Source organism: Bos mutus, chromosome 1 (assembly GCF_027580195.1).
Source record: "Bos mutus isolate GX-2022 chromosome 1, NWIPB_WYAK_1.1, whole genome shotgun sequence".
In the NCBI taxonomy this organism is placed as follows: domain Eukaryota; kingdom Metazoa; phylum Chordata; class Mammalia; order Artiodactyla; family Bovidae; genus Bos; species Bos mutus.
Genome location: NC_091617.1, coordinates 975,742 through 989,425, shown reverse-complemented (window position 1 = coordinate 989,425; position 13,684 = coordinate 975,742). Strand labels below are relative to the sequence as shown.

General features: G+C 42.3%; 1 protein-coding gene across 6 annotated transcripts in view; it reads left to right on the top strand.

Annotated features, from left to right (window-relative positions):
• ITSN1 (intersectin 1) overlaps positions 1 to 13,684 on the top strand; it is a 252,754-nt gene that overhangs the window by 167,557 nt on the left and 71,513 nt on the right. For 5 of the 6 annotated variants that reach the window (XM_070365651.1, XM_070365712.1, XM_070365766.1 and 2 more), the window contains 4 exons: positions 3,443 to 3,648; positions 4,883 to 4,965; positions 9,070 to 9,236; positions 13,014 to 13,059. In XM_070365651.1, the coding sequence (XP_070221752.1) occupies positions 3,443 to 3,648; positions 4,883 to 4,965; positions 9,070 to 9,236; positions 13,014 to 13,059 (502 nt within the window). The remainder of the gene's footprint in view (positions 1 to 3,442; positions 3,649 to 4,882; positions 4,966 to 9,069; positions 9,237 to 13,013; positions 13,060 to 13,684) is intronic. The other variant, XM_070365814.1, reaches the window with a different exon arrangement.

Below are 13,684 nucleotides of genomic sequence, written 5' to 3'. Positions count from 1 at the left end.
CTCATTATATGCATCTGGCATGGCTGGCAGGCAAGGATCCAGTTCACGTTTTCCCAGTGGAGGGAATCGTGACTATTCAGAGGAGGGTAAACTGGATTACGCTCCTGGATTGTTCAGGGAAGCTTCACTGATCACGTGGTATTTGAACTCCATCTCGAACAGTAGGTAAGAGCTGATTAGAAAGTGGAGAGACCTGGCATGCAGACAGAAACTGCCCTGAGGAGAGAGGCTTTCTTTAGGAGGCCAGAGTGTGATTCGGGAAAGACATGGGGTCCATCCATGTGGCCAGACCACTGAGTATTTATCAGAGAAGATTGACTGCAGATTAAATGCAAAGCTCTTAAATGCCTCATTAAGAAAAGTAATTGCTGAAAGGATAATATTTCTACTTAATGTGATAAAAGAAATGACATTTCTATAAGTAATCAAACAGAGAAATTGCCCATCTGGCAGGCATTTAGGGGTCAAGGACAGTTTCTGCTCTGGGAACAAGCAGCTTGAACACAGGCTCTGGGAAGACTCACGTGGAGGTGTGCAGAAAGATTCGACGGGGGAGCACAGAGGGATGTGACAACAGTTAAAGGGGTGGAATCCCAACGCCTGTGGGAGTAGGAAAGGAAAAGACTGAGGAGAGATTTGACCTTAAGAGGGAACAAGTCAGGCCGAAAGAGAAATTGACTTTTCATGAAAGGAGGGAGTTGGATTTTCGACATACTGATTGCCAGGTGAGAGTGAGACAGTCAGGCCTTCCTGTCTGGGAAATGGGAACACAGTCAGATCTAAGGAAGTGAAGTGAGCGCTTCAGAGGAGCGAGACTGCAGGGGAAGGAGGGAAACCGCACGCAGCGTGTGTCTTCTCTGACCTGGAAAGAAGGGCGGCTCTGGACAGGAGCTGTGCTCTTTGCCTTTGCATCTGTCCTGCTCGGCAGGTAGCACATGTGTCACGCTCAGAGTGATGACTCGGGTGGAGGAGGAGGGCGCAGGACCAGAACAGCGGATGGTGGCAGTTCTTGTATTATTAAAGGCGGTGGTCCAGACAAAGAGGCAGGCGGCACGTATTTGTGATCTGGGAAAGAGGATACTCCAGATTGCAAAGGGATACAGAGAAAAGGATAGGTGGGAAAGTGGGAAGGGCTGGTGAAAGGATAGACAGGGAGCCGTGTAGAAGGAGGACAAGGAGCAGCTGTGTGGCCAGTGGAAACAGAGACTGAGAAGTCGAGCGTCTAAGGGGAAACAGCATTACAAGCAGAGAAAACGCAGGCTGCTTTTCTTTTTCCTTCTGGGAGAGAAAGGGTGAAGAGAGGTTGGAGAAAGAGGGAAGGAAGTTGAGGTTGTGCTTCCAGGCGGCTTTCTCGGGAGGGGCCCCCAGGGCCTGCGGGGCATGCAGAATAGGAATTGAGCAAAGAAGGATGAAGCGTGACTTGGCTGAATTTAACCTGAGTCTGTGACTTGTCATCACACGTTGTCTTGGCTTTCTCCAGCAATACTGTATCGTTTGGAAGAACTGATAGTAATAGAAACTACTCCTGTTATAATGATTACTCTCATAGCAGCTCTGCAGATGGAGCTTATTAAATTTTCTTGAAGAAAGTGTCTGTGTTCTAGAGATGTGGAGACGGAGGCCTCAACTGAGAGAGTGAACAGTTGAGAGGCATGAGCTGAGAGGCCTACAGCTGAGAGACTGAGCAGTTGTTTCAGGTCACACAGTTAGTAAGGGACGGACTTGGGGTCTGAACCCAGAGTCTGTGTTCTGCCTGATTCCAGGCTCTCCGTGTGGGAGGTGGAGACAGGGCAGGTGCAGCCAAGATGTCTCAGGGTGAGAGGTTACGATACACCAGCGAGGGCCCAGGTGAAATTGCAGAGACAAGATGGAAAATTAGGGGACACAGAAGCCATGAGCTCCGCGGCCCAGGTGGGAAGCGCCCTGTGAGCACGACCGGAGAAACGGGAGGTGGAGACGCAGTGGTCCTCGGGGTGTTTGCAATCCAGAGAACCCTCCTCTCTTCTGAAGACTGGACCGAGTGGACAGTTGAGATGGAAGGAAATGGGGATGTCATGGGTCTGAGCAGACGAGAACCCATGGAGACCAGGAGTTGAAAGTTGCCAGCATGAAAGCCGAAACTCTTCAATCTATTATAAATTCTCTCTTATCAGGCATAATCATAGTTAAATGTCATTATGAAAATAAGTATCTTCTGAAGGCAAGTCCAGCTTGGTTCTGAATGAGCTGTCCTTAGGCTTTATCCCTTGTTCTTGTCCATTTATGAATACATGTATAATCGAAAGTTGGCATATTTTTTTATAATAGTATTGTCTTAATATACTGTGATAGTTTTATGTGATAGTCTTTTAAGAGATAATAAATGCCTCCCCCTGCCTTTTCCAGCCTCATCTCCTATTGCACCCCTCCATGAGACTAGGCCACACGCACCCCCGGATCCTGCTCCTCCTCCTCGAACCTTGGCAGGAAAGCATCTCACGGTCATGCCCTCCACCTGGAGTTCACTCCCCCCGAAGCCCTAGCTATCAAAATCCTTCTTGTCCTTCAAGGCCCGGCTCAAACACTGCCACCTCTGGGAAACAGGCCCTGTTGCCTGCAGGCAGCTTTCATCCATCTTTTCTCTCTGTTCCCACCATGAATGGTTGCGACCTCTTTTTAGCATATTTCCTTCTGCCCAGTGGTAGACATGATTGTTTGTATCTCTTTCTTCTTCATTAGTCATGAGTTCCTTGGCCATGTCCTACTGCCCATTTTTATCATGCTTTCTGCTTAATAAAGTATTTTAACCTGGATTATTTTGGGGAGGCAGAGATGGCATTCTGTTCATCTTCATATAGAGTTTTCATATAGCTCTATAGTACATGGGATTACAGAGGGTTTATGCTTGCCCAACCCCTGTTTGTCTTAAAAAGGAGCTAGGACAAGCCCAACCCAACCCAAGACCCGTTTCCCTGTGTCCACCTAAACTAAGATATGAGTTGCTTGCCTTTTGAGCTTTCAGAAGGTTTCTGCTTTGGTATTAACCCTTCACTAAACATCCAAATCCAGTTGGAAACTGGCGGGAAAGGGATTGCCCTGGGCAACTTGAGAATTAAAAATAGAACCAAAATAGAAAAGGCACTCGGCCAGGTGCAACAGAATAAATATGATCTCCTAGCTGCTTTAAATAGAGACTTCTAGATGGGCCGGCCATGGCTTTGTGAACAGGCTGGCAGGTTTTCACCTCCACTTTGGGAAGGAAATAGCTATTGAGAACCAGGGGGCACGTGGCAGCCACGCTGTACTGCGGGGGAGTGGGGAGGGGAGGAGGCGGGGGGGTGTCTTCTGTGGTTGCACATGTACCCGCATGTACCCATGGGAGGGAAGGTGATGGTGTTTGCAGCACCTGAACTGATAACAGATCACAAAGTGACAAGAGGTCCTTTATGTTCTTCCACACAAGGGTGAAAAGGTGGAGGGGCTACAGGCGCAAGCCCTGTATCCGTGGAGAGCCAAGAAAGACAACCATTTAAATTTTAACAAAAACGATGTCATCACCGTACTGGAGCAGCAAGACATGTGGTGGTTTGGAGAAGTTCAAGGCCAGAAGGGTTGGTTCCCCAAGTCCTACGTGAAACTCATTTCAGGGCCCATAAGGAAATCGACAAGGTATGCTTGTGTTCATCTGCTTCCACTGGACAAATGCCGTGTTTGGCATGAAACTGTTGTTTGCACTAGTTAGGATTCACAGATAGGAGTTGCTGGATCATTTCGTCTTCTGGGTCTTCTCACTGCAGAAGTTAGGGCATGTGTCAACAGAAGAGAGCCTCTTGCAGATGATGGTCATTTGTTCCTCACCCAGAAGCCTCTGCATCTTGTTTTTCATTGACTTGTGCAAGAGGAAATTCTACCCTGAGACCTGGGACAGTCTCGCGGGTTTGCTGGAGATTCTGTTCCTCTTCATGCTTAGTATAGCTCAGTTGGTAAAGAATCTACCTACAATGCAGGAGACCCCAGTTTGGTTCCTGGGTCAGGAAGATCCGCTGGAGAAGGGATAGGCTACCCACTCCAGTATTCGTGGGCTTCCCTGTGGCTCAGCTGGTAAAGAATCCCCCTGCAATGTGGGAGACCTGGGTTTGATCCCTGGGTTGGGAACATCCCCTGGAAAAGGGAAAGGCCACCCACTCCAGTATTCTGGCCTAGAGAATTCCATGGACTGCCTAGTCCATGGGGTTGCAAAGAGTTGAACACAACTGAGTGACTTTCACTTTCACTTCACTTACTGTGCCAGATATCCACAAATATTTAGAAGCCCAAAGAATTGGGGGAAATTATTAGAAGAGTGAATTATCTTTTTTGTTAAGAACCTTATGGTGTGAAACCTTACCCTGAAGGTTATTGTTTCATTGTTCTAACCAAATAGATGGTCAAAATGAATTAAGAGTTTTAAGAAGAGAATCTCTTCAAAAATACTGAATGAGCATGTCCGTCGTACTTTGAAATAGACCAGTGCTTTGGCTGTGTATCTAGCAAAGCAAAGTGCTGACAGACAAGGATGTGTGAGCTTAGAGTCGGGCCACCATGGCCCTTTGTGATGTGTTTTGACTTAGCAAAGTGCATCTATTTCAGCTGTAGATTATCAAGGTTTTAAATGTGAAGTGGGGACTTCCTTGATGGTCCATTGGCCAAGACTCCAGACTCCTGATGCAGGGGGCCCAGGTTCAATCCCTAGTCAGGAAACTAGATCCCACATGCTACAATCAAGACCTGGACAAATAACTACTTTTTTAAAAAATAATTATAAATGTTAAAGCAGTTTTAAAAAGAAAGTATCATTGTTATTTGTACTGTTTTCTTTGAGGATGAAAAGTAAAATTCAAATACTTTCCCCTCCCTCTTCCAGCATGGATTCTGGTCCCTCAGAAAGTCCTGCAAGTCTAAAGAGGGTAGCTTCCCCAGCAGCCAAGCCAGCCGTGTCGGGAGAAGGTGAGAACTTGAGTGAAATTAAGATCTTTAGACGGTGGAGGCGATTATGTAATACAAAGAGTGAACATTGAAAACGAGGTTGGATTTCATGTTTAAAGAATCTGCCTTAATTTACGTTCATTATATTAAACCTGAAGGTAAAATGAGGTTTAACTCCTTATAAAGTCATAGTACTTTACAGGGACTTTTCAAAATACGATCAGATATATTGTTCATAAAAACCGAATCTTCTGATGATGTTCAATTAAAAGCCCTTTGACTCTTGAAAGAGGCCCATCAAAGTCACTAAAGATCAAGGTCTCTGAGCGTCTCTGTAGCCTATTTGTGATGCTTGCTGTTTTTCTGACTTACAGATAAGTATTTTGGTTTAAGGCCATAACTGGGCTGTTCAGTAAAGCTGTCACAGTAGCATCAGTGCCATTTGTACCCAAATGAAACAGAAGTGTCATTTCTGTTTTCCATGGAAATAACCACAACAGATTATTTAGGCCTAAAAATTTTATTTTGAGTGTTTCTTACAAAAGTAATTAATTGCTTTGTTTCCCCCATCTTTACTTCGTGACACCATCTTTTGGATTATATTGGGTTGGCCAAAAAGTTTGTTTGGGTTTTTATAAGAGCATATGGAAAAATCTGAATGAAATTTTTGGCCCACCCAACATATGCCAGTATAGGGCATAAGTTTAACAATGAACAAAACCTACATAATTCAGGTTCTAGTGGTAAAAATCTCAGGTCTTTGCTACATCTGGTCTAGCCATTATCAGAGCACTAATTGAAGAGTGAGCATGACCCAAGTCAGACAGGCTTTCCGTGTCGAAAGTAGGAACAGTGTTTGTTGAGAACAGATGTCTAACTGTTTTGTAGCAGTGTTTCATTGTTTCCTTGAATACTTGTAGAATCTTTAGTTTGTTTGCCATTATGAGATTTCTATTCTTTAGAAACTTTGCTTTATGAAAAACAGAATTATTAAAGCAAGCGTTAAGGTTTAATGATGTTTCAAATAGTGACAAAGTTACTTTTTCAAGAGGAATTTCAGAAGTAAAAAAATTTTTTCAGTTTATAGGTACAGCTATAAAAAACTTCATCATCACTAAATAAATCTGGTATTTTTATTGTATCCAGTTTTTGCCATTACCACCAAAACAATCATTAGTATAGTTCTCTTCATACATTTTTGTCATCCTAATGACTTTTTATAGCCACTGTTAGGAGAGCAAGGCAAAAGGTCTTTTAAACACAGCTCATGTAGTCAGTGTTGTGTCAAGCAATACTCCCTGCCCCCCCCCGCCCAGATTCAGTAGGTTACAGCCACTAAGTCTCAGTGGTGTGCCAGAGTTTGCATCCTGGCTCTCACACCTAGTGACTGTATAATTTTAGTCATGCCTCAACTCTCTCATCTGTAAAAGGAACGTAATAATCGCCACTTGAGGTAGCAAATTATCATGGGAATCATGAGACAATAGTGTAGCTTTTAGAATAAAGGTCACTAAATGCTGCTTGTATTTCCTTTTGCTTCAGTTCCTAGATTATTGATGGAACCACTTAGAGCAGTGAGCGTCCTCATCTGACAACAGTGTTGATGAATGCTGCTTTGTTTTGAAACATGTAGAGGCCTCCATGCTTGAGGCCTCGATAAGTAGGTCACAGATGGACCACCCACATCCTTAACTTGGGCAACAGCAGAGGGTTATATGTCTAATCTCATTTATTACATCCATTTTACAGTGATTTCAGTATTAGAAATATTAGGAAAGATTTCTGGCTTCTGGAAGGATATGGGAGGACGATGGCATCTGATATTCTAGGAAAAGGCACTTAGATATATTAGGGATGTGTTTATAAATACTGTATTAAATGTAATCAGATTGAAAGTAACCAGTGATTCAGGCAGCTAGTCATGTCCAACTCTTTGCGACCCCTTGGACTATACAGTCCGTGGAATTCTTCAGGCCAGAATCCGGGAGTGGGTAGTCTTTCCCTTCTCCAGGGCATCTTCCCAACCTAGGGATCAAACTCAGGTCTCCCGCATTGCAGGTGGATTCTTTACCAGCTGAGACACCAGAAACCAAATTAAATAGATGGTCAGTTTGGGTAGCTTTTAAAATATGGGCTTGGGAATGGCCAGTACCCTGTGTTACATGTCTGAGGAGGAGGGTCTGAGTAGTGAGGAGCCCCCCATATCTGTCTTCCTGTCTCCCCACTTTCATTGGATCCTGAAGGTCCTCACAGATGCCCGTGTACATGCAGGGCTTGTAAAGCCACAGTCTTCCCAGTCTCCTTGGTATCTTCTACTGCAGTGTGAAGTTCAGCCAGAGTTCATGCTTATGAAGTTTCTTAAGCATTTCAAAAGTGACTTCAAAATTTGGATCCGTTCTTAAGAAAGTGACTTTTAAGTGCAGGAATCACTGGGAAAAGGACTGATGGCCAAGGATCCGATCTTAAATGGCCAGACATGAGCTAAGGAACAAGTAAAAGAACAAAATAAAAAGGGAAGGTTCGAAATACTGAGAAATCAGAAAAAGGAATATATTAATAAAAAAGCAGTGTCCTTATTCAAGCTGCCAAACTTTGATTTCCTTGTGCGGGAAATCCTTTTGCCAGTTTTAACGGTGGAGGTGTGTGTCACCGGTGCTGGAGGGCTAAAGACAGAGAGGCTTCTGTTCCCCCTAGCGTGTTTGGATGACCTTGTATGTTGGGGGTCTGCTGGCCTCAGCTGAGGCTGGAGTGGCCCCTTGGAGAGCTGCCCACATTAGCATAAGCATCAGGATAGTTTGTGTTTGCTAGTGTTTATTTTAGTTTCCATTAGTGCCTCCTGCAAAGGCTCTTACAATTAGCCAGTGGAGTGCTCCAGACTAAATCTCTGCCTATTAATTGATATTAAGCTCTGCATTTAAGGACTATCATAAGAAATTTAGAAACACACCATCTGTTATAAAACAAACACTTTGGGTAAACTTTGTTATTTTTTTAATTGCTTTTTTTAAAAAGCCTGGGATAAAATGGAGAAAAAGTAGAAACAGGAAATGTATGTTCATCTTTCTAGAAATCTTTTATTCTGTACCTAGTATAGTGTCTAGAATTTTGTGTCAAGTGATCTTTCTGAGATTATGACTTGGTTTCTAAGCCTTAGAAAAATCAGGGGTTTTAGAAGAAAAATTTCCTCTGGAATGCAAAGCCTTCACCTTCAAGACAGTAAAGAACTTTAATTCTGGACCTTTAAGACTAAATTACATGAATAATAACATGTAAGAAACGGTGATTTGTCTTTTCATCTTGTTCAGAAAGCCGTGATTATTTTCTGGGATTGGGTAGATACTATTTTTATCAGCAGCCCATTCTACCTGTTCCTGTTTGAATGACAAGTGATGTCCATTTTTAACTAAATAATATATATTTAAAATTATGTGTTCTAACAGCTTCTGCCATCTGTGTAGTATGGCACAAAAGGACTTAGGTTTTCACCGAGGCACTTTGAAAAGTGTCTTATTTAATTTACATAAAGGATATACCACATCGAAAAGTTTTCTAAAATGGTGACTTGGTACCTTCAAAAAGTGAATTACAGATATTTGATGAGCTTACCGAGAGCCTGCATGTCAGTGCCTCTAACACTGGCACAACCTAGGCACTCAATAAATGTTAATTCAAAGTAAACATTAAAAGAAAAGGTGTATATATGTATAACCAAATCACTTTGTTATACAGCGGGAATTAACACTGTAAATCAACTGCACTTTTTTTTTTTAATCCTGAAGAAAAAAAAAGTAAATATAAAAATGCCAAGTAAAAAGAAAACATGGCATTAAGTCGGAGATCAGTGTCTGTACTGTTATTGGTGGACATGCAGGTTTGTTGCTGTTGTTTCTGGGGCTGGGTCTTCACAGGAATTGTCTCCCTGGCTGCAATTACTGAAATTTATATGCAGGTTGGTCAATTTGGAGCCCAGGGGATTCTGCAACTCTGTGTTTTATCTGTGACTAGGCTTTCTCTTGACTGGACCTTATCCTAATGTCCTTGTTCATAAACTTGCTTTTGCAAAGTTGTCTGGGATTTCTGTAAACAATCAAGCTCTCTCCGTATCTCAATATTTCTCCCCACCAGAATTTATTGCCATGTACACTTACGAGAGTTCTGAGCAAGGCGATTTAACCTTTCAGCAAGGGGATGTGATTTTGGTTACCAAGAAAGATGGTGACTGGTGGACAGGAACAGTGGGCGACAAGTCCGGCGTCTTCCCTTCTAACTATGTGAGGCTTAAAGATTCGGAGGTAAACCCACATTAACTGTTTCCTCTCCCCTTCTGTGCAGTGACTCTCTTTTCAGGGAGGCGTGAGGTGCGCCGGTGGAACATCGTTGTTGGGTTTTGCTAAGGTCTGGAGCGTGGCTGCAAACCCAGTGTGGCATGTCGCTGTGTGAGCTTGCCTAGTGACGCTGCAGGCTCAGCCTCGGCTTCCCCCAACAAAAGAACCCCCCCAGGCTTGGAGGAGGCTGCCCTGAATGAGGCTGGTCTGCGTCAGCTGGGATAACGTTCAGGATTCCTCCCTGTTCCTGAATGTAACTGACTTAGAATTTAGCGTAAATGTTCTTGATTAAGTCTCCATGGTCACTGATCTGGGCTACCCCAAGAAAGATACACAGCAGTATTTCCCCCATGTAAACAAATGTATTTTGGTGATACTAGCCCCAGAATATTGGGTAGTAGAGAGTTTTTAGAATTTATTTATCTTTCATGAAACACAACATGGTTATACTTGAATACACAGCCAAAATATAAACCACCATAGTGAACTGAAAGCAATAAAATATGGTATCTCATTTGCATTGCATAACAGGTGGTTAACATCCTTAGTCATAAATGAGTTCTTAGAAATCTGTAACAAACACATTGATATATTCAGGGGAAGGGAAGACAGAAGAAAATGAAAAAATACAAGTGATTATGAGGATTAAGCATATGTGAAGATGACTGAGCTGAACAGTACCAGAAGAAAAGCAACTATTTTGTAATATCAATATTACCAAAGGTTAAAAATGTATTAATAACATTTGTAGAGTTTTAGGAAATATACCCACATAAATACAAGACTGATGAAGTCCTGTCTGTATGAAAAGTGAAAGTGAAAGTCACTCAGTCGTGTCAGCTCTTTGCGACCTCCTGGACTATACAGTCCATGGAATTCTCCAGGCCAGAATACTGGGTAGCCTTTCCATTCTCCAGGGGATCTTCTGGACCCAGGAAGAGAAATGGGATCTTCTGCATTGCAGGCAGATTCTTTACCAACTGAGCTATCAGGGAAGCCACCTGTCTATATAATAGGGGGAAATCTATTACAGGTTGGACTCAGAACTATAAATTTTGGATATCCTTGTTCCTATCAGCTCCAATTCGTTGGAATTATTTCAAAAAGTTAGTTGGATAAATTTACAATTTGTATATAAATCATGTTTACTGCTAGAATTTATATTTTTACCTACACAATAGCAAGACACAAGATTTCACTAAGGCCTTTGACCAGGCCTTGGTATCTCCTGATCAGAGATTGAGCAGAGACTCAGTTTATTTTCAATGTTTACAAATTGGAAGTGGCTCCCAACTGTTGTTAATGGGGCCCTAAAAATTCAGTTGCATAAAATGTCGTCCTGAGATGATACAGAATTAATGAAATAGTGGCACGGGCCTCCTGGCTTATGGGAGCCCATCTCCTAGTGGCCAATTTCAAGTTAGGGGGAATTTCAGGTCATAAAGGTAGCCATTTACCAGACCCATAGCCACTTGGGGTGCAAGGCTGGGCCTGGTGATAAACTGTGATTCCCCCTTCAGTCTGCCTTCTCTGCTTCCCTACAGTTCCCTGGAGTGGTTGTATTTGCTTGAGATTTTTATTTGTTTTTGTTTTGGCTTTTTTTTTTCTTTTTTTAGGGAGTATTATTATTGTTTGGGGGGTTTTTTTGTTTTCCCTTGCTTTGGTCTTGAGAGCAGCTTGCTGAAATTCCCCTGGAGGGGTTTGCATAAGTCCGCTTCCCCTTGGAGAATTTGGCTGAAGCTGGAATGAAAATACTTCTTGTCTGTAAGACAGTCATTGTATTATCCTTTGAAGACCAGGAGAGGGAAAATTCAACTCTTATCCAGACCAGTTAGTTAGATCCAGTAAGAACCATGGAGATGATATTTTAGGAGAGCAGAGGGAAAACATTACAAACTAAACTCAATTTCTGCTCCCATGCACAGAAACTCTTAAAGTGGCTTTACCTTTGAGATCAATTAAACACCAAAGCCATTACTTGTATTATCCTTTAATAAACTTGAGTTTTCTACCCAAACCATCCCAAGTCAGTAAGTTTAGAAAAAATGCACTGTGACATTTTCTAAAGGTAAGTTGAATTGTAAAGTGCTTTTTTAACTGGCGTCTTAAATTATCAGCCACCGAAGAACTGGCAGTGCTAATGATTTTTGGGCAAACATCTAGCTACATTATTTCATAATAATGAAAAAATCTAAAAAAATCTTTCATCCTACTTGGACATAGAATTCAGTGCATAAGGCAATATCATGCCAAACTTAAAAACCAGCCCGAGCCTCAGATACCAGAATTGACCCATGGATGCAGAGGGGGGTTTTTCCTAAGCCTGCTTCCCTTCTCTGCACGAGCAGGGCTGGGGCATGTCGCCTGGATCAGCTTTTCTACTGCATTCTTGAGAAGTGCCAGAGCCAAACATGGCCATCTGAGTCTGTCTCAGCTTAAGTGCTGGCTGTGGTGTTTAAAAGGGAGCACATTAAAGTGGCTGGAACTCCATCACTGGGTTGCCAATCGCTTTGTTCTTTTTATAGAACAGAGAAAGCCTATTATAAGCCTGCAATGGGAAATTAACTGGCCGTTTGGAATTTTGTAGCATTAGTATGCCTTCATGTTGATACGTAGCCTATGAAAATTCCGAGGGAGATGGGTATTTTATATATATATCTTTGTTAATACAGAAAGCATAATCAGAGTAAACATTTTAATTTGAACTTTCCCTGCTAGATGGTTATTGAATTTCAGTATAAATAAAGGGACAACGAGAAGTTGTGTTCCTGGTAGATAAATTACATATTTTTATTTTACAGTTACTCTCATTTAGTTAATTAAGCCGTTCGCTTTGTTCTATTTTAATTGGAATACTTAATTTACTGGAAGATAGTGACACACAAGTGAAAATTAATTCGGAATAAAGCACTTTGTAACAACAGATTACGGCCTGGCCCTTGTCCCAGCCAAGTCTCTGCCGGCTTGGCTTGCTCAGCTAGTTTAAAATTCCATGAGTATTCATGAAGGAATTCAACCCGAGAGCACTTTTGGAACACTTAGAAGTTGGGGAAAAAATTGTCTGCTTCTATGCACTGTGTGTCCAGCATTAAGAGAGAAATTTTAGTGTTTAAACAGTGTAAAGTTTGGGTAGAAAGGACTCACAGGAGAGAGTGACCACCTCTTGGGATAATAGAATGGGGGGCAGGGGTGTTTGAATCGCCACTATCCTGTTTTCCTTCTTTAAAAAAAAAAAAGAAAGCCCTAAAGCAGATGTACTAAAATGGTAACATGTTCACGTACTAAGTCGGGGTATCGAGCTCATGGATGTCTGCTGTAACCTCTGTACTTTTTGTCTGTGAAATGTTTGCTAATTAACCACTTGGACATCAAACATGAGCTTAGTGTTTAGGATGTAGACCGGCAGTCTCCTGGTGGGGCAGCCCCCGTTTGATTTGACACGGGGACAGGCCACACTCGAGTTACACACAGTCAGTGCCCGCGCCCTGGGGGATCTGTACAGTGCCACTGCTTATTCTCCCCTCAAGAAGAGAGTAAAGGCTGTGTGCTTTACAGTACTTACTTTGCCCCATGTTTTCCTTGATACACATTATAATGCCAGGAGATAAAATGCTGCTGTGTTTCTCCAGAATGAAAAAAAGGAATTTAGGGGCTCACGCGGGTTCGTGACATCATTCATCGTTTTTTAAGTTGCTTGACCAAAACTCTTCAGTATGCAAATGAGACCTTCTGCTCTGTTTCAAGGGCTCTGGAACTGCTGGGAAAACAGGGAGTTTAGGAAAAAAACCTGGTAAGTGACAAACCCTGATGATTATTTTTTCAATGTTTTTAATGTAATTGATAGTTGCTCCCAATCTTTTATTAGGGCTAGAAACCTTTTTGGAAAAAAAAAAGAAAGAAAAGTAAAGACTAAAGAATCTCTCCTAAGAGTGGTTGGAATAGATCCTTTCCTTGGAATCCATTAATAATGTGTATCCATGATTATGAAATAATGGCTGTTGCTTCACACATGGGGTATTAGGGACATTAATCAGACAGAATGTTCTCTTGGGATGTGAAGAAATAATTCAGGCAAGATGGTGAGACGTCACGCTTGGAACTGTAGGATTTGGGGTCAGCTGCTACTTAATCCTTCTCTCATTGGGTTCAGTACTTTTTCCTTTCCTGAAGCATATTCAGTCCCAGGATGTAAATAGTGGAGGAGATTAGAGGAGCCGCACGTATTATCAGACAGTGGGGCCTATGAATTAGAAGCTTTTGAGTAGTTTTCCTCAGGTACACAGTGAAGGCACAAAATTATAGTCATCCCCCTGAACTCAAAAGTGTTTCACTTTATTTAAACAAAAATCACATGTTCTATTAATAGAAACATGAACAAGAGAAGAAAGAAGCAGCTGGGAAATCATACGGTTGGT